Source organism: Thermobia domestica, chromosome 2, assembly GCF_964235325.1.
Source record: "Thermobia domestica chromosome 2, izTheDome1.hap1.1, whole genome shotgun sequence".
Classification (NCBI taxonomy): Eukaryota; Metazoa; Arthropoda; class Insecta; order Zygentoma; family Lepismatidae; genus Thermobia; species Thermobia domestica.
In genome coordinates this window covers 319,833,818-319,856,169 of record NC_137455.1, presented here as the reverse complement: position 1 = coordinate 319,856,169, position 22,352 = coordinate 319,833,818, and the positions used below count along the sequence as shown (strand labels likewise).

General features: G+C 38.2%; 1 protein-coding gene across 2 annotated transcripts in view; it reads right to left on the bottom strand.

Annotated features, from left to right (window-relative positions):
- Positions 1 to 2,668: 2,668 nt before the first annotated feature.
- Positions 2,669 to 22,352, bottom strand: part of WRNexo (WRN exonuclease) — a 291,251-nt gene continuing 271,567 nt past the window's right edge. Inside the window, exon 7 of one of the 2 annotated variants that reach the window (XM_081749027.1) lies at positions 2,669 to 4,090. In XM_081749027.1, coding sequence (XP_081605153.1) covers positions 4,052 to 4,090 — 39 coding nt within the window. In that variant the 3' untranslated portion in view covers positions 2,669 to 4,051. The remainder of the gene's footprint in view (positions 4,091 to 22,352) is intronic. The other variant, XR_014130422.1, reaches the window with a different exon arrangement.

The window sequence follows — 22,352 nt, the reverse complement described above, 5'->3', positions numbered from 1 at the left end:
TGGCCCAAAAGATAATCGAAATGTGAAACAAGAGCGCGCTAGACAATATTATTTTACATGAGATATCGTTATTAAGACTCACTTATCTGCTTTCGATTTCCAGCCATTTAGAAAATCGGCATTTATGTTCGCGTTTCTAAATGGCTGCAAACGGAAAGCTACTAGGTCGACTTGTGATAACGGCACCTCATGCAAAATAATATTGTCTAGCACGCTCTTGTTCCACATTTCGATTATCTTTTATCTATTTGAAGATATCACCTAATTACTGTAAAATTAGCGGTATTTTAATTCCGTAGTGATTAGGTATTATAATTTAGTAGCTCTTAAAGCCTAATGAGCATATTCGTGGGACATTAAACTAAAAAATTTCATTTTATTTTCATTTTCAGAAGTATTTATGTCAGCGTTAAGAGAAACAACAATAGAAACAATCTGATAAACAAATAAACAATTCGTTCCAGGGGAATAAAAATAATCAATTATTACTGGTAACAAACGACTTATCTTTTAGTGCCACAAAAACTGTTTCCTGGATTATTTTTTTTCGAAAACTTGGAATTAAAACTTACCCTCAAGCATTTCATTGTGTTGAGCTCGATTCATCTATCGATTGATAAATTAATAACACATGGACACACTAAATGAATCACACTAATAAATGGTTAAACAAAAATTAAACGTTTAAAAGCTTAAAAGTCAACCATAATTTTGGTAAATATCTTATTAATGATACAAGGTGCTGGTATGTTTCTGGTGCTTAATGAAAAACTTGACTTGAGTTTTTCATTAGTATCAGTTTCATCTTGATAGGTGGCGTGATAAACGAAATCGTCAGTTATTAGTTTTTTTTTAAAAAAAAAAAGTTTTTCTCTATTCAGTAGAAAACTATGCAGGAAGATTTGCACCCATCCGTACTATTTTCTTTCGCTCAATGAAATCTATCAGTTGGAATAGTAAAAATAAACGAAATCTTTAACGCCGCATGATCAAAAAACTAAGGGAGACGATGATTAAAGCAAGTGAATGACGATGGAATAATTGGTGGAATGAGAAAGTGGGAGTACCCCGAGAAAACCCACGGACACGATATTGACCGCCAAAATTATTTGTCCGTATATCGAACCAGAGACACCATGCACCAGAATTAATCGCTCTACCACTGAGCCACCTTGCCCCTCTCAATTCGAATAATGTAAGGTATATTCGTGGTAATTTAAAATAAAATCTATATATATCTAGGTGCTAACGGTTAAAATCTAAGCGAAAAGCAAAACTGCATACAGAAAGTGCATACAGTGCTCTATACTGTTCTGCTATAATATTTACTCTGCGTAAAATTTGTTGTGTGTATAAAGTAGTTTATAAAATGCAATAATGTACCAAATTTCACAAAGTAAATCCCCAACTTAAGCGGGTTTGCATACCCAGACTTCTAAGTATGAAAACATTTACGCTTACTTCAACCTTAACCATTTCATGAATTCAATCTCTTTACGTATGTTATTAGGACCTAAAATCAAATGTGATTTATTCTAAAAACACTTTTATACATTGCAAGAGCTGTAACATTCAAATATTTACTGAGAATTCATAGTCGTATCGGAATAAACAAAAGCGAGTATGGAACAGTAAATTGCTTTCACAAACGTCAAAAGAAGGCCTACAAAGGCATATAAAATGGTCGAGTGGTTTGGGTCGATACTCTATCAACCACATGTTTGCGTGTTCAAACCCAGTAGGAAGGTTTTTTTTTTAAGTGTCTTCTTATTTTCATCAAGAGGCTGTAAATATTTCTTTGAGTAACTCATTGGAAACTTCTTTTGTTTCAAATTCGATTAGAACGGAACATTATATGAATTGTAAATCTAAAATCCATAGCTGAAAAATATGAAGTATACTCACTACTCCATTATTATCCTCTGATTTGTAACGAAAAACTACTTATAAACAGTGGTGATTTCAGAAAATTATCCTCGGGGGGGAGGGGATTTCAATATGCGGGTGGAGGGCAAACATTGTTAGTCCACATTGAGCACGATCGAATATAGCCCTATGGTCCTTAAGGCGGAAATTTCTTAGTCCGAGAGGGGTCTCAATTACTCCCTCAGATCACGTCCTGAAACCATCATTGCTTAAAAGCTTTTCGTAACAAATATAATATTACACTTGTTTCTCGTTCTACACTTTGAATTTGTAAAATCATAACTGATAGAGAATTATAATAAAAGCATAAAAAATTACAATACCAATCATGTATAAATTATCCTGTAAGTTACCAACTTTGGATCAAATTAAAACTCAAATATTTTCTTGCGGATTGCAGTTAAAAGTAATCCTTTCTATATAATCCTGACTGGAAAGCCATGTTTAACTCTAATTAATTAATCAATATTTATACGAATATTTCTTTTTAATTTTACTATTTTTACTATTCAATATTATATACACTTCATTTCCAAAATCAAAATCTCGAAAATGTATATTGTACGGGTGCAGATTCGCAAATAAATTATCATTTATCATATATATTGGTCTCTATTCGAAATTCTATTTAATTGAATCCGACAAGAATACAGACAGAAACGTCGAGAACAGGTAAAAAGAGAGATAAAGCGTTGTACCGGAAATATAAAATTTTTAGAAAAAGATAAAAAGAAACAAAAAATAAAATAAAAGGTAATTTTACTATTTCAATTTCAATTAATTTTACACTTACTTCACAAATGCAAAACTAAACAAACAGTATCCTACAACTTTTCACATGTTAAGTTTGATGTTACGTCTCTTAATCTTTCAATCAGAATCGACTACAATTATTAACTTCAATCAAAATGTAATAATAGCTATTAAAATTATATAAAGATCTTATACAATTGATAATTGCAGGTGTATTGCAACAAAATCTGGATTTGTCTAGGTCGGACGATTGCGAAGTCTCTGGTGGATTCTCGAAGATCAACTAAAGGTTTCACGTAATGTTTGAAGGATAGTTTAAGGGGATTGAGAAAGCTGACTAATTGGAAGGATTTCTTGCGAAAAATTGATTGATTGATTAACTAGGACGTCGCCAGCGAGACTATTTGCTCTTGTCACGACAACATCAATAACTGACACATGTTCTACTATAAATTCAAAATAAAACTTTTGAGAAAAGGTGTAGTTTGACAAAACGTTAAAACAAAAGAAAAAAGTTACAAAAATAAACAGAAGTTTGCGAAAAAGGCTAAAAGAATAACAAAATATAATGTATCAAGAAAATAATTATAAAAACATCATAGCAACATATAACAAGAAAAAGTGAAAACTCCTGAGCATGTTAACTATTTCACAAATAAAGGGAGAATATGGTCCTCTTACCGTGCGGCCTACGACCTACTCTATAAGTGTGTCATGTTCATGGCTTAATGCAGCAAGTATGAAGAAGTAAGTTTAGATATTTTAAGCCTGATCATATAAAACCCAAACGCATTGATAAAGATCACCTTACATACTTGCTTATGGCTCTAGATGATGGAACAGACCAACGGTGAGTTATGAATCCGCCCGAAACAAGAAATTTGCAAGTAAGAATCATCGAGCAGGTTCTGGAGGTAAAAATCCATTTTCTGATCCTTCAAATCAGAATCTTCCAGCTGGTTCATCAATTAAGATTCTCTCTCACCAAAAGGAAATAATCAGCTTACATGCTCAAGCTCGGGATCTTCAATTAGCTCGCCGATCGACGAAGCTACCTGCTTTTCTGCTTGTGAAATTGCGAGTGACTCCAACATTGTTGCTCTTGGCCAGAGGCCAAACCAAAATGCAATGAGTTGCAGAATTTCTCTGAAGATTTCATGTTTAATGTGAAATGGGTTACAGAAGCACGTAAGATTCTGGGTGAAGATCTGTCTTTAGGCACAAGAAAATGAAACTAGTCGGAAATAATTTTCGCACGTATCTGTATTTTTGGTATTCTAGAGGTATTCACTTGTAACTTAGAAGGCTATATTCCGACCAGACTTCCACAGTGATCAAGCTTATCTGAGTTCGCTCGTGCTTCCCCTCATCCTTAGTAACTACTTCTGAATCTCTTTGTCCAAAAAAGCACCTAATAAAAAAGAGAAAGAAAAAATGACACACTTGTTACATGGATTTGTGTATATTTTTATGTATTACATTGATTTTACATGTATATTTATTTGTTAATCTTTTAAGTTAAACGTTTTTTAAAGTTATTTAATGCATTATCCTATTAACAAAGTAACAATTGTGTAATATATACCAAGAAATATTGTAGGCTATTTCATCAGTTTAGCGTACGGAACATTACGTTTTATAATGATCTTCGAATAATAAAAATTTTCTTGAATTTTAAACCAAATTTTTGTATTTATTTAATTTTCGAAAATTGTACTAAATTCATATTCAATATTATTCATATTTGTGTCTATTTTGTTTTAAAATAAAATAATAATAATAATAATAAAAACAATATCGTCTTTGCCTCTCGGTCTTAAAACCACGACTATAGTAGTAAGGGTCAAACTCTCAAAACAGACTACAAGCATATATCCCGAGAGGAAAATAAAAAGCGTATGAGTCAATAAATTTATTCCTTAATATAACATGCAAAAAAGTCATTGTTCGTTTGTGTCGCACATTACTTCCTGTTTACCAACTCTTGTGTAAGTATAACCTCACAACAGTAAAATTGAAAAGAAACAAATTAAAATGAAAGGTAATTTTACTCATTACTAATTTTACTGACTTTCAATTAATTTTATAAATGATTCACACAAGCAAAAGCAAAACTCAAATGCGATGAAAAATACTATTAAATTTTCCTACAACAACAACAACAAAATCATTCTCTATTAATTTTAAGTATCTAAATCTTGAATATAAATACATGTACGTTGCACTTACTTTCCGTAACAGGTTTCTTAAATCCAAGCCCAAAATTTGGTGCCCAATAACACGGGGATTAAAGGTCCCACTTCAGCTTGGGCCCATCCGGTTTGCCATAATGACCAGACTGTGTCACGTGATCTGGTCAAAAGTCACGTTGCATGTTAAATCGAGTCTGGAGATTCCAAATTCAGATGTGAGATTTCAAGCACGTAACCTCCGCGTGGGGTGACCTGGGTAATTCGCAGACGATGCATGTATTGTATCATTATTATTGATTTTACTCAAACAACTTGACTTTTAACAAAGTTCTATTCACATTTACCTTACGTGATATACATAATTTTGAAGCTCTTCATTATGTCTTTGTAATAAGCTTTCTATTAGCCGTCTCCTTCTTATAGTTTTCGAGATATGTGAACTTCATTTTTTCATCGATTTTTCACTGACTTTACTGTTCATGTTTCGTGATTATTTTATTTTATTTTATTTTTTGACTATGTTTCATCCGGTTTAGGACAATTTCTTTTCTGACTGTAGAATCTACATAGTCTGTTCAATATTTAAGCTGAATTTCAGTCATCTCCCTCTTTTGGTTTTTGAGATAAATGGAGGAATTATTTGTTTTATTTTATTTTTTTTTTAATTTTCCATTGACATTAATGTTAATGTTCCGTGTTTTCTGACTATGTTCCGTCCATTTTAGGACCATATCCTTTCCGAACGTAGAATCTACATAGTTTCTTCTATATTTAAGATTGTTTTAAGCCATCCCCCTCTTTTGTTTTTTGAGATAAGTGGAGACATTGTTTGTTTATCATTGATTTTCCATTGACATTAATGTTTCGTGATTTTTGACTGTTTCATCTATTTTAGGACAATTTGCTTTTGTAATTAGTAGTGGGCACACTAGCGGATCCAGTAGGATCGTTTGGAGGGGGCGGTTCGCTTCTTGGACGAGCGTAGCTTCAAGGTGACCAGAATTTTAATTTGCAAGAATGGGACGCATATGAATCCGGGGCGGGAGGGGGTTTGTACACCTGATTCCCAGATTTCATTTTGGGACAGGAATTTGTATTTTTTTTTTATTTTTTTTTAAATGAAAGTATATTCTTTCTCTAGATTTAAATTAAATACGCACTTTCGTTTCGGACGCGAGGCGGTGTCATGATTCACTTCACACGTAGTTACTGCCACTTATCAAATGCACTCTCTTGCACGGTACTTGCACAAAAGAAAATACTGTATTGACGATGGCATTCATTTTAACGAAAGAGTGTACAATTTTGCTCTAATCATTATTATTTTGAATACCAATTGCAGGACAACTGTATAAAAACAAGACAGCCTCGGTCTACGCAGAAATAGATAAAAAAAAAAGTATACATGCATAAAAAATACAAAATGTCAACAAATAACAAAAGAACAATATTTCTATGTACATTTCTTGGTAGCTTCAAAATAATACAATAATTAATTACAAAGTGGTTGAATAGTATATGGTACGCAGTGTTCTACCAGGGCCAAAATATAGGGGTAAATATTGTTTTCATTTGTGTTTATATCATGATATAGTTCAGCAAATTGAAAATTGAAAAGAAAAAAAATATAATATTCACACTATTCGAGGATGTTTTAGTGGCTCCGTGATTCCCCGTGGTAGTGATTGCCCGAACATGAATTTCGTGGCTTTCCCTCGAAATAAGAATGTTACGTTTTTTTTTCTTAAAAGATCTGGCCTGCTCACTCAAGGGGACAGATGAATGAATGAATGAACAAATAGGGGGATTAACGGGGACGTTAGCATCCAGGCTATATGTCCCCGTGACGAAAAGACAGATCAAGTACAGGAGAATGAAATGGATACAATATCTAATACATAATACTAATCATCACTGCATTTAAACGTTGTACAGTACATTGGTGCATGAGGCGAGGAGAAAAATGACCTCCAAGTTGGAAAATTTATATCTATTTATATTCAAATTCTGAGGTAGTGGCTCTCGTGACTCCACGAACAGGTATGCTTTAAAATAGTTCAATTGAATTCAGAGTCCTCACTCAAATTAGTATATAATAAAAGCAATTACAAATTTATTCAAGAGTAGGCATTTTCTACTAGTGGCATTATCGTTTGTTCTCTGAGCGCATTACAGTGAATCTGATTCCACCTGAAAGTGTAGCTGCACGTCTCATATAGCATAGTGTTAAAAGGGACAAGCTTTCTTCATATTTTGTTGATATTGATATTTGGGGAGGGGATCATGGAGGGACAGTAGTACAAGCCTATAAAGCGCTCACTTTTTTCGATTTTATTAGAGTCTATTTTTTTAAGCCTACGCATGACAGGCAAAGCATGTATTAAGAAAGAATTGAAAGACATATATACATCTTGTTTTGATGTATCAATATTCTTCGAATTGAATGAATTTCTGATCACTGGATTTTCACATGTTTGTACTGTAGAAGGCCGAGTTCCTTCTCCTTCATCTGCATATCAAAATGCAGATGAGGGGCACATTTACATATCATTATTTAAATTTATTAATTTGTGGTAAAATTAATTGCTTTAAATTAGCGTGCATATTAAAGATTATCTTGTTATTATGAATATTAATGGGTAAACACCGAGCGTAATACGGAAGTATTAATACAATATTGTTGTATATTGTATTTAATTATGTATGTTATTTTTCCTTTATAGGCTAATAACCTTTTATTTATTGCGTGCATCTCATTACTGGGACATTGTATTGTATATATTATATATGGAAATGAAGTGAGATAGTTATTATACTATACTACATTTAATTAATTAAAGGAGAAATTAAAGAATATACTAAGGATTCTTGTATGGATTCATGCATAGAAGTTTGAACTTTGGGAGACAGAGCTACGTGGACAGAGAATTTTTTTTCTCGGCGACTCTTGTCTGCATCGAGAACTGCATGTGGGGTCTATAACAACTCACGCTTGAAGAAATCACTGAATGAGCAAGAGAATATGACTCATTACGTACAGGAAGTAGCCTGTTCACTTCCTCTTGTAATGCAATGCTGGATTGGATACATTGCTGACTGACGCTCAACATGCTTTGTTGATAAAGTTGTAAAAATTTTAACGTCAACATGATAGTTTTTGAATTTGTATAGGTGCGATTTCTACACCTTTTAAAAGAATTTCTCGAGTAGCAAGCTCAAAGCGTCATTCCACCCCTCTTCACCAAAGTTCATTACCCCATCAGCTAGCGGACCTAAGAAATTTTCCCAGGATGCACAGCAGCTTTGAAAATTGTATTTTATTTTGATTCATTTTATATGTAAAATATTAATATTAACGTATTACGCTCACTAGTTCTTGGAAAGACCGTTCTAAATTCATGACTATATTTGTCAACGTGTTTCTCTGCGTTCAAGACATTTGGCTCTTGTATTTTTCAAAATTAAGAGTAACCTAAGATGTTTTCTTCTCTCTCTCTCTTGCAAGCATGGCTACTAGGGTTAGTAGCAGAAGGTTTGAAGGGAAGCCAAAGGAAAAGAGACTTCCCTATAATACCACGAGAGATGACAGTCCTGTATAATATTATCAAAGTATTCTGTGTATATTTTTCTTTATTTTTGTATATATTATCATGTGTTTCTATTATGCAAAGTATTGGTTTTGAGTGAAAATAGTAAATGTTTATGTGTTAATGCTATGGACTTCTGTTTTGGTCAGAAGCTTTTCAAAGCGACCGCCATCGAAGATGAGGGCAGCACCTCTCATAGGTGTCTGGCGAACTATGCAGTCAGAAGCAAGTTTTCTGTGGTCTGTTTGTAGGAGACCACCCATGATAAGTTGCCTGCGGCATCAAACCCTTTGTGGGAAGATTCCGAGAAGAGCGAGTCCCGCTTTTCTTGCAATATCAGAGTTTAATAACCTTGTTCAGCGGCTGAACGGGGAGTTGGTTAGATAGACACCGAAGAGTACACTTCAACTATCGTGTGTGAAGTCTTAAATACTTCTGAAGTACCGGGAAGTAATCGACCCAGGAAGGTGAGAGAATCGCTCCCCAGGATTCCTGTGTTTATTATACATGTACCGACATGTATCGGGTACTTATTTGTACTAGTGAACAGTGCTGATAACCATCCATTTTATTGTGAATTAAGTCAAGTGTTTCGAACAGTGTCAACCTTAATATTTTGGAACCTACATTATAATCAGTTACTGCGTCTGAACATGATAGTTTCAATCATTAATTTAACTATGGCTTGTCGCTATATTTTGGTCAGCAGTACCAATTAGCCGTGATTCGTCTATAAACTTTCTTAGTAGCACAGTGGTGCATTTCACTAATTCCCAGTATGGAATTGGAATTTGATATTCAAATCTCTATCTGAGAGATTCATGGTCTGTCACGCTATTACGGCAGTGCTATCCTTGGACTCTAGCACGAGGAAACACGCAGGAGCCTAATTTGTCTATTTTACTGATATGCCTTATCTCAGTTCCAGCAGAGTTGTGACCATTCAGTGAGTCAGAGTCGTCAGGAACATTTCTTGTTTTAGTGGAATGAGAATGTGGACACTACCTTGGTTATTTTCAGCAGGAACTGTGCGTCAACCTTTTTGAATGAACAGTGCATCGAATATATATCTATTGATCATTTTTTTATTTTCACGTATAAAGTGTGTATTACTATTTTATGTGCTATTATCATCCTCCTCTCTGAAAGACGGTCAGAGACTGTGAACTTAAAATGATGAGGAGTACGTATTGATGTAGTGAACCAGATCAATTAAGAGATCAAACAGATCTCCAGTTTTAAATCAATTTCATCATTATTTTTTTTTAATTTTTATAAATTTTCCAGTGGGAAAATTGTGTGCATTTCAATTAAGAGTGTGTGTGTGGTGCACCATAAGTAATAGAAATTCAATATAAGTGTATATTAAAATGGAAGTGTTACGTGTGTCGATTTTCCTCCATGGTCTACCAAGGCAACAATAAACCTTCATCTATCCAAAGTATTTCTAGGGGTCTGTTTTTCCTGTATGGTGAGTACCTGATGCTAATTCCTATGTTTTGTTTTCAGGAGTGTGAGTCAAGAAAACATTTCTCCATGTCTTTGTACATCTGACTATCTCCCTGAATGGGGCCCAGGGAGAATTACGCCCAAAGAACTAACAGAACACAGTCATGAGTGTAGAGAGCTATTAACAGGCTGCTACCTGTTATTTTTGAAACTAGATTTTTTTAACCTTTGTCTTATTTTGAAACTCTCTATAAGTAGCTTCCAGACCATGACTGTAGTCCGAGTATACCCTGAGATCTTTTGTTCATTTATATTCATTTACATATGCTCTACCGACTATTAAGTGTGGCAGTGGCGGCTTCCACAGGAGATCACCTTTATCTCCAAGCAGGGAATTATGTATGCTAATGCATTCTATTTGCATTTTTGGTAAATTTTTGGTATTATTAATATTTTGAATATCCCTAGCCACTCCACCTTATTTTTATCATCTTTATTGTGGTGGTGTTTCTCTGGTATGCTTAGTTTCGTCTCTGGCTACCTGCACCTCCCAATATTTGTGGCTACCCAGCTTCAGGGCACGATATTCCACGCTCTTGCGCAAATATTAGTGGCGCCAACAGCGTAAAGGGCGATAGAGTATTTCTCTTAAATACTCATGGTCAGTGTACTTTTTGTTGTAAAATTTTCGGCTTATGTTTGTCAAACCCCTCAGAAATTTCCCAGAACTGCGGTGTCTCTTATAAAGTTGAATTTTTATTTGTGCCTATGATTTTGTGCTGTTTTGATATACTGTGTTTTAGAGAATTCAGGCGTATTGAAGTTTAGGGGGGAAGTAAACCTTTGTATTTATTTATAATCATTAATGTTAGTAACAAGAGCACAGGCTCGTCAACTTGAAAATATGGAAAGCCATTTTATAAACGAAGATTTCGCTCAGAGAGCAGGCGAGCTCTCAGAGGAGAGTGTAGTTGTAGCGCAGAGCGCTAACGAGCGCACCGGAAGTGTGGGAGAAAACACTGATGTGGTGGAAACGGATCCGCCATCCGCCGGTAGGGAACCGGAAGTGCTTCTTCGGGGAGATATTAGCGAACCGACTGTAAATCCGAGTATTGTTGAAAGCCCAATCTTGAATGAAACGAGCAGTATTAGTGGTTTAAACCTAGCGGCCATTTTAGGAGAAATTTTGCAGGGCCAAAGAAAGCTAGAGGAAAGTACCAAAAGTTTAGAACAAAAGTTAGAGTCAAAGTTAGAAGCAAGTACAAAGAAATTAGAAAATAGTTGCGGACAGTTAGAGAAGAGTTTAAACCAGGTCCGAAATGAAACTAGACAGAACAGCGAAAAATTAGAACAGAGTATTGAACAAAGTCTGGAGCAGGTGCGTAGAGAGTCAAGAGACATGCACCAACGTCTCGAACAGACAATAGAGTCAAGCAATGCTCGTCTTGAACTCCAGTTGGAGACCGTGAGTTCGAGACTTGAGCAAAGCGAGCGCCAGTTAACGGAGCGGTTGGAGCTCACCACCGCCGAGTTAAGGGGGGAGATAGATGGCGCCCGCGAAGAATTGTCCAGTCGTGTAGCCGAAACAGCAAGTAGGCTAGACGAGGTGCAAGAAAATGCTAGCAGTGTTGCCAGACAGCTTGAGGAAAATTATAACGATCTGAATGAGAGTTTACAGCGTGTCTCGTCTCGGGTTGAACAGACCACCCAAAATCTCAATAACCAGGTCAGGAGAGTGGAAGTGAGTTTCGCTTCCCAACTTGCCAGACTTAGGGGGGAAATCGAGCAAGAGACGCAACTCGAGGAAATAAGATCTGAGTACAACGGTAGCATCCGTCAGATGCACGATACCGTACAAGACGTCTGCACTCAACTTGAAAAGAAGATGGAGGAATGGAAGAACTCCGTGCAGAAAGAGACGAGCGAGGTGATCGAGGGACGTCTCGCAAACATCTCCGTCTCTGCCACTCAAGAAAGACCTCCATCGCCGAACATCTCCTCGAGTCGCGACTTGCACGGTTCTCAACCTGGGAACCTGGCTAAATCCCACGAGACAGACCCTGTACCGTCGACGTCTCGCTCATGTACTCATGAGACGAGACAGAATCTGGTCACTGCGCTCGGTCTCATTCATAGAGACGTAACTTTACCAGTTTACACGGGTAACGAGTCTGAGACAGAGACTTATAACTTCGTCCAGGACCTTGACCGCTACTTTGAGGTCACAGGGGTACCAGAAGAACTACGGTTAAGTTTCATACCCAGGGCGCTGAGGAACACATCATACCAATGGTTTCAGGTCAACCGGAGTAAGATCCACACATATGATGACTTTGTTAGGGAATTTAGGCACTGTTATTTAAGCGAGGAACGACTGGCGAATTTGAGGACAAACATACTCACGTCTCATTTTGACAGTCGAGTGCACAAATCTCCAGCAGAATATCTGCTGGATTTGTTGCATAGAAATAGCATTTTAGAACCACGAATGACAGACTCAACTCTGTTGAAAGTACTCCGAAGGCACTTTCCCAACTGGTTATTTCGGGCTATTGTCTCGTCTCGCCCGAAAATTATAGCAGAATTGATTAACTTGGTCCAAGAACTGCAGTCTTCGATATCGAATCGAGATCAGTTCTATCAGCAGAACCCAAGGAAGGGAGTCAACATGCTCCAGGTGAGCATTGACAATGAACAAAATAGCCCCCCAGGCCATTGCGGTAAGCAGCTGGCTCGTACACAAGCAAAAAGATCACGAGAAAACCAGCGTCCTTTCCAAAGACGAGGACAACGACAGAACCATAACAACCAGCGCTCGCCACCCCGTAATCAGAGCAACGGAAGTGGGTCGTCTGGTTGGTCACGTGGTGGGAACTCTCACACCCACCAAAACAATCGTGTAGCCCGCGGTAGGAGGGGAGGAATGCGCAACACGGATAGCCAGCGACGGAACTCCTTTAGAGGGGAGGAGGAAGAGATCCAGTTACTGGAACGTTACGACCGTGCGCCCCCTCCACCGAACCAGCAGAATAATGTTACCAGGAGTAACCAATCCTCATCTCCCTCTTCCAGGGAATGAGAATTGTCCGCACGTGCTTGCGGCGACGGTAGGTTGGACACGGAGAGAACTTGTTCACCCGAGTTGACACAATTACATCCCAAGTATGTGCGTAATTCATTAATCAGTTTTGAAAATGTAAACATAGAGAATTCTTGCGAAACTGCATTGAAGGAAATTTATACTTCAGAAGAAAAAGAAGAAGAAAATTGTGATTTTTGTTTAAAAATAAAGAACACGAAGCATTTTTATGAAGGCAATTTAGAAAAGAAATTAGTTTTATTAAGTAGGAACGGAGAACCCATCGACATAGACAGGGAAATTTATGAAGAAGCTAATGGCATTTTTAAGAACCTCTTTGACACTAGTAATGAACCGTTACCAGCGAATAACGTCATTTCACTACCAGAAATTAATGTTTGTTTATTTGGCAAGGAAGTAAATTGTCTATTGGACACCTGAGCGACCTGCTCCGCGATCTCTAAGGAATTTTGGGACACCGTCTCAAATAGCCATCCCCCACCCGCATTTTTGAGTGCGGAGAATATAAGGGTAACGTCGGCTTTTGGGAATAAAGCAGCGACACTAGTAGGCCAAACTCTGTTAGTCATTGTGATACAAGGGAAGGAATACCATACGTTGGGTATTATTATCTCAGGTTTAAATAGGTCTTTGATACTAGGTTCCAGCTTCTTTACAGAATCTCGTGCCATGTTAGACTATGACACCGGCCTTCTACATCTAAAACATCCACATGAAGTTTAGAAGTAGCATTTAGATCTGTAGATTGCGAGACTGAAGATCTAGTAGTTCGATGTTTGGAGTGGAATGGAGAGTGCAGCAAACCATTTAGTTTAATGGATGAAATTGAGAATGTCAATTTTAATTTTTCCCCGTCAGACGAAAGACGGAAGGCCATAAGGGTTCATGCACAAGATGAGTCTGAGTCTAAGACCTCCAGAAAGCAGGCAACTCGTGCACCAAACTTGGATGATGGAAGATTCCCAAGTGCCAAAGAATTGGCGAATCACGTATTCCCACCAGAAGAGTGGATGAAAGTGAAGACTCGCGCCTCCCATTCAGACATAGAAGAGTTTGTATCGAACTACTCAGATCTCTCAGCCTCACAGAGAGAAAGTTTGAAAGCTGTGCTGCTCAAGCATCAAGCTCTTTTTGATGTCAAGCCAGGTTGCATAGCTAACTACGTGCATGAGATTGGAGTAACGGACGAACGTCCAATCAAGACCAAACTCTATCCTTACCCTAAACGTTACAGAAATTTAGTATCCAATGAAATTTCGAGATGGCTCGCGTGGGGTGTGATCAGAAAGCAACCTACTGCATATATCAACCCACTGGTAGTGACCGCAAAGAGTGATGGACGTATACGAGTATGTATCGACGGTCGAGCTTTGGCTAAGATTTCTGGTGATTTATCTGACCGACCAATGCCTCCCTTGTCTGTTCTCCAAGACATCTGCGATAATTCTTGGTTCAGTTGCGTGGATGCAACCGAGATGTTCTTTTCAGATTAAGGTCAAAGAAAGTGATCAAAAGTATTTAGGATTTTTGCATGAAGGTATTTCCTACGTGTTTCAGAAATTACCTTTCGGTACGAAACAGAGCCTTGCTTCGTGTGTTCGAGCACTAGATATGCTTATTGGAACTGAGGCGCGAGAATACTGCGGCGCGCATGTCGATGATCTGATAGTAGCCAACAGGAGCTTCAGTGAACATCTTGTACACCTCGACAGAGTGTTGTGTTTACTCACTGCAGGTGGCCTAACTCTCAGGCTGAAGAAGTGTAACTTTGCAAGAAAGAAATTAAACATACTTGGTTTCGAACTTTCCCAACACGGAATTGGTAAAGATCCGGAGAAAGTGAAGTCGGTGTTAGAGTTCAGAACACCTAGAAACGTGAAGGAACTGCGTTCTTTTATTGGCTACTGCCAATATTACCGGTGCTTCAGCAGAAAATACTCGGAAGTTCTCTATCCGTTGTTCAATCTGCTGAAGAAAAATGTGAGGTTCAAGTGGGAACCCGAACATCAGGCAGCGATCTTCCAAGAAGAAGTAGTATTGAAGACCGTCCTGCCTGATAAGCAATTGATATTAGAATCCGATGCGTGTGATGTGTGCGTGTTCAGCTCTATTGTACCAGCGTGATGACAATGATGACATTAGGGTCATCGCTTTCACATCACGTGTGTTCAACGCAGCACAGAAAAATTACTCAGTGACTGAGAAGGAATTTTATGGACTTATAGATGGGGTTGTTATATTTAAGCAGTATTTAGTAGGAACTAAATTCAAAATTCGCAGCGACCACCTTGCTCTTAAATTTATCCTGTATTGTAGACTTACAAACCAGCGCATCACCCGGTGGGCGATGTTGCTGTCCAATTTTAATTTCGAGTTTGAGTTTGTAAAGTCGAATGAAAATTTGAGTGATTATCACTTACGGTACCCTCCTCACACAGAACAAGACCTCAGTGTTGCACGGAAGCCTATCCTCCAGGAGTCGCTGATGACCATACTGACGGAAATTCCTTGTGAGTTGAGAAAGATGATAGCCATACTACCGGAGATGCAGTCTTCCGATCCTGTCTACGGAAAGATCAAGAGAGAAGTAGAAGAGAAGACGAACTCACCAAGGGTAAATGGTGCTTGTCACCGTTTCGAAGTTTTGAACGGACGCTTATGTAAGCGTGACCGGGAAGGAGTTCGCATATGCATCCCAGAAGTGTTAGTAACTCCACTGCTCGATTATTACCATTCAGATCGAGAGCACATGTCGGCCAGTAAGTTGCTTCCACTTCTGACTGAATTTTTCGTATGGCCAAAGATGAGAGCAAGCGTGAGGAGATATTGTGCTTCCTGAGAATTATGTCAAAAGAGCAACCCTCCCCACTGTTATCGTCCGGGACCACTGAATCCCGTCGTTGTGGAGAAGCCAGGCTACCTGGTATGTACAGATTGGCTTGGGCCAATAACCAAGGGAATTGGGGGAGTCCATTACATTCTTGTGTTCTATGATGCTTTTTCAAAACTTGTAGGTTTATACGCATGTAGAAAAGCAAACGCTGCCACCGCAGTAAGAAAGCTCAAGGAATATTTGAAAGTAAACCCTAGTGTGGAACTCGTCTTGACAGACAGAGGGTCACCTTTCCATTCTGAGCGCTGGAAAAATGAGTTAGCAGACCTTGGTATCAGGCACATAACCTCTACTCCATATTATCCTCAGGGAGAAATGGCAGAAGTAGCAGTAAAGGCAACCGTACGTTTACTGCGTAACTTGTGTCATGACAACCAAAGATTGTGGCCCAAACACTTGGAGAAAATAGAGAAGTGTTTGAATTCCGCGAAACACCTGACCACTGGCGTGTCAGCCTATGAATGCCATTTTGGACAGTCTATGTCTAGAGACATAGTCAGGCTTTTCGAAATCCCAGAAGTGGATCAGCGCCATGACGTGCAGTACTACATAGATATCGCTAAGAGAAATCACAAAAAGAATGCTGCTACACGTAAGATAAATTTCGACAAGTCACACCGTACTGTAGAGTACAATGTGGGTGACCTTGTATTATCTAGAGTATTCCCGAAGTCGGATGCTCAAAGAAACTCCTTCTCCTATTTTCTGGCCCTTGGAAAATTGTCGCTACCACGGGCAAAAACATGTACACGCTAGCGGATCCTGCGACAGAAGAGGTCAAAATGACCAGAAATGCTTACTTACTCAAAAAGTATGTTGCTAGAGAAGAAGCAAACAATGGTGTTGCTGGTGCAATAGAGACGCAATAATAACTCACACCTGAAGCATCGAACCCCGGATTTGACAATTTGTGTACATAGTGTAGTGCTATAGTGTTTTATTTTAGTGTATTAGTATTGTATGTATCTTTGGGAACTTATGTATTCAGATTAAGTAAAGTAGGGCTTCCTGAATTCTCTGCATTTAGCATTTGTTTATTTTTCTTGTAATGATGTTTTATTGTGCATTATCTTGTGATTTATTTTGTGTGTTATTTTGAGATTTATGTAATATTTTGCTTATGTTTACAGGAACATAAAATGTGCACCCTGTATGATCTACGTCCTGTATTAGCAAATACAGCACCTAGAATCATAGGGGGAATTGTAGAAGGCCGAGTTCCTTCTCCTTCATCTGCATATCAAAATGCAGATGAGGGGCACATTTACATATCATTATTTAAATTTATCAATTTGTGGTAAAATTAATTGCTTTAAACTAGCGTGCATATTAAAGATTATCTTGTTATTATGAATATTAATGGGTAAACACCGAGCGTAATATGGAAGTATTAATACAATATTGTTGTATATTGTATTTAATTATGTATGTTATTTTTCCTTTATAGGCTAATAACCTTTTATTTATTGCGTGCATCTCATTACTGGGACATTGTATTGTATATATTATATTTGGTCTAGGAATTAATTCGTGAGGTTGGTACGCACACATTGAAGCTGTAGTACAAACACAAAATACATAAATACCTTAAGAAAAATATTGTCCATCGCTAGCCACCACTTTCGCCCATCTGTCAGGCAATGTACGGATTCCGTGGCGAAAGAAGTCCTCATCCTTGGAAGCGATCCAGTCAGAGACCCATGTTTCGATATCTTCTGAAGAAGTAAACCGCTGTCCAATCAAATCGTTGTTCATGCAATCGAACAAGTAGTAGTCCGAAGGAGCAACGTCTGGTGAATACGGCGGGTGGGGTAAAACTTCCCATCCGACATTTTCTAAATAGGTTTTGACCGGTTTTGCGACATGTGGGCGAGCGTTATCATGTTGAACAATAAGTTTATCATGTCTGTTCTCCCATTCTGGTCGTGTTCTGGCCAGAGCTTGCTTCAAACGCATTAATTGTCGTCGATAACGTTCTCCATTCATAGTTTCACCCGGTTGCAGCAGCTCATAGTACACCACACCTTTCATATCCCACCATATGCACAGCATAACCTTTGCACAGTGAATATCTCGTTTTGGTTGTGATGGACCTGGTTTACCTGGTTTCACCCAGGCCTTTTTTCGTTTAGGGTTCTCGTAATGGATCCACTTCTCATCACCCGTAATAATTCGATGCAGAAACCCCTTTCTGCTCTGTCGTTGAAGCAGCAATTCGCAAATGGTTTTTCGTCTTTCAACGTCTCTGTCTTTCAATTCATGTGGAACCCAATGTGACATCTTTTGAATCATTCCCATGGCTTTCAAGCGTTTGGAGACTGTTGTTTGATCAACGCCTAATGCTGCTGCAAGTTGTTCCTGCGTTTGACACGAATCCTGCTCGAGCAATGCTGTCAATTCTTCGACTTGAAATTTTTTGGGCTGTCCAGTTCGCTCTTGGTCTGCCAAGCCGAAATCACCACTTCTAAACCGTGCAAACCACTTCTGACACGTTCGCTCAGCTAGAGCATGGTCACCATACATTTCCACCAAAATACGATGACTTTCAGTCGCACTTTTCTGCATGTTAAAGTAATGCAGCAGGACACCCCGCAAAACACTATCAGGCACAAATTGCGCCATGTTCACTTAACTACAAACTGGTGTTGTTGACGCTTTAATCCACTGCCCTACACTACGAACGATACGCGATGACAGGGGTTTGCAACACATGTGTGGATACACGGAACTGTGGGACGCTCCGTTCGTTGCACCATCTCTTGTCCACCCGCACGAATTAATTCCTAGACCAAATATATGGAAATGAAGTGAGATAGTTATTATACTATACTACATTTAATTAATTAAAGGAGAAATTAAAGAATATACTAAGGATTCTTGTATGGATTCATGCATAGAAGTTTGAACTTTGGGAGACAGAGCTACGTGGACAGAGAATTTTTTTTCTCGGCGACTCTTGTCTGGATCGAGAACTGCATGTGAGGTCTATAACAACTCACGCTTGAAGAAATCACTGAATGAGCAAGAGAATATGACTCATTACGTACAGGAAGTAGCCTGTTCACTTCCTCTTGTAAAGCAATGCTGGATTGGATACATTGCTGACTGACGCTCAACATGCTTTGTTGATAAAGTTGTAAAAATTTTAGCGTCAACATGATAGTTTTTGAATTTGTATAGGTGCGATTTCTACACCTTTTAAAAGAATTTCTCGAGTAGCAAGCTCAAAGCGTCATTCCACCCCACTTCACCAAAGTTCGTTACCCCATCAGCTAGCGGACCTAAGAAATTTTCCCAGGATGCACAGCAGCTTTGAAAATTGTACTTTATTTTGATTCATTTTATATGTAAAATATTAATATTAACGTATTACGCTCACTAGTTCTTGGAAAGACCGTTCTAAATTCATGACTATATTTGTCAACGTGTTTCCCTGCGTTCAAGACATTTGGCTCTTGTATTTTTCAAAATTAAGAGTAACCTAAGATGTTTTCTTCTCTCTCTCTCTTGCAAGCATGGCTACTAGGGTTAGTAGCAGAAGGTTTGAAGGGAAGCCAAAGGAAAAGAGACTTCCCTATAATACCACGAGAGATGACAGTCCTGTATAATATTATCAAAGTATTCTGTGTATATTTTTCTTTATTTTTGTATATATTATCATGTGTTTCTATTATGCAAAGTATTGGTTTTGAGTGAAAATAGTAAATGTTTATGTGTTAATGCTATGGACTTCTGTTTTGGTCAGAAGCTTTTCAAAGTGACCGCCATCGAAGATGAGGGCAGCACCTCTCATAGGTGTCTGGCGAACTATGCAGTCAGAAACAAGTTTTCTGTGGTCTGTTTGTAGGAGACCACCCATGATAAGTTGCCTGCGGCATCAAACCCTTTGTGGGAAGATTCCGAGAAGAGCGAGTCCCGCTTTTCTTGCAATATCAGAGTTTAATAACCTTGTTCAGTGGCTGAACGGGGAGTTGGTTAGATAGACACCGAAGAGTACACTTCAACTATCGTGTGTGAAGTCTTAAATACTTCTCAAGTACCGGGAAGTAATCGACCCAGGAAGGTGAGAGAATCGCTCCCCAGGATTCCTGTGTTTATTATACATGTACCGACATGTATCGGGTACTTATTTGTACTAGTGAACAGTGCTGATAACCATCCATTTTATTGTGAATTAAGTCAAGTGTTTCGAACAGTGTCAACCTTAATATTTTGGAACCTACATTATAATCAGTTACTGCGTCTGAACATGATAGTTTCAATCATTAATTTAACTATGGCTTGTCGCTATATTTTGGTCAGCAGTACCAATTAGCCGTGATTCGTCTATAAACTTTCTTAGTAGCACAGTGGTGCATTTCACTAATTCCCAGTATGGAATTGGAATTTGATATTCAAATCTCTATCTGAGAGATTCATGGCCTGTCACGCTATTACGGCAGTGCCATCCTTGGACTCTAGCACGAGGAAACAAGCAGGAGCCTAATTTGTCTATTTTACTGATATGCCTTATCTCAGTTCCAGCAGAGTTGTGACCATTCAGTGAGTCAGAATCGTCAGGAACATTTCTTGTTTTAGTGGAATGAGAATGTGGACACTACCTTGGTTATTTTCAGCAGGAACTGTGCGTCAACCTTTTTGAATGAACAGTGCATCGAATATATATCTATTGATCATTTTTTTATTTTCACGTATAAAGTGTGTATTACTATTTTATGTGCTATTATCATCCTCCTCTCTGAAAGACGGTCAGAGACTGTGAACTTAAAATGATGAGGAGTACGTATTGATGTAGTGAATCAGATCAATTAAGAGATCAAACAGATCTCCAGTTTTAAATCAATTTCATCATTATTTTTTTTTAATTTTTATAAATTTTCCAGTGGGAAAATTGTGTGCATTTCAATTAAGAGTGTGTGTGTGGTGCACCATAAGTAATAGAAATTCAATATAAGTGTATATTAAAATGGAAGTGTTACGTGTGTCGATTTTCCTCCATGGTCTACCAAGGCAACAATAAACCTTCATCTATCCAAAGTATTTCTAGGGGTCTGTTTTTCCTGTATGGTGAGTACCTGATGCTAATTCCTATGTTTTGTTTTCAGGAGTGTGAGTCAAGAAAACATTTCTCCATGTCTTTGTACATCTGACTATCTCCCTGAATGGGGCCCAGGGAGAATTACGCCCAAAGAACTAACAGAACACAGTCATGAGTGTAGAGAGCTATTAACAGGCGGCTACCTGTTATTTTTTAAACTAGATTTTTTTTAACCTTTGTCTTATTTTGAAACTCTCTATAAGTAGCTTCCAGACCATGACTGTAGTCCGAGTATACCCTGAGATCTTTTGTTCATTTATATTCATTTACATATGCTCTACCGACTATTAAGTGTGGCAGTGGCGGCTTCCACAGGAGATCACCTTTATCTCCAAGCAGGGAATTATGTATGCTAATGCATTCTATTTGCATTTTTGGTAAATTTTTAGTATTATTAATATTTTGAATATCCCTAGCCACTCCACCTTATTTTTATCATCTTTATTGTGGTGGTGTTTCTCGGGTATGCTTAGTTTCGTCTCTGGCTAAATGCACCTCACAGTACTACCTACTCCAGTCTTGGTCACTTCGCTAAAAATGACCCTAGAGTCCCGTTCTTCAATTTTTTGCTCATCTCCAACACACACATTAACAGAACCTCCGTAAATTAATATATAACGGGCTGAATTTGAAATATGTCAGCGTTGCAGTCCACGCAATATATATATATATCGCTGACAATGTAACAGACTAACTGAGTAGGGTAGGGGGTATCTAGGATTCAGATTTCTGGGTTTTCAGCATCTATGGCCATTTAGCCCGTCACATATGAGGAATGACGTCCCTCGGTGAGCACACAATCCGGGGAAAGAGAAGGAAGGAAGGAAGAAAGCGGCCTGGGACCTACAACTTTGGTACCATCCCGGAATTTGCCTGATGTGAATGAGGAAATCTCATTCAGGATGGCTGGTCTGAGAAAGCTTTTTTACACTAAAGTGATCACACGAAAACATGAAGCTTCGCCTAAATCCATCGATTTCACTATCCAATAGAATGCGAGGGTATGTTCTAATTGTCTACCCCTATCCATGACATTTTTTCAGTGTCCTCTCTGAGAGGGACATAATCTTTGATCTATGGTGCTATGCGGACATCTCCTGAGGGCAAAATGTTGCTGGATTTCCGTTACGTTTCGTTGTGCGAAACTCAACATTTCACCATCACTTAAGTTTGTCAACATTGTTGACATTTTCTTAAATGTGCGTTCGGATTGCGGTCCATAAATCGTGCCTAAATCTTCTGATTTATCAAAGGTGAAGAAAGCATTCCTATGATTGGTATAGAACCCAGGATTCAGAGTCGTTGGTAGTCACCGATAAACATTGACGTTATGTGTTCATGGAATTTTTCATTT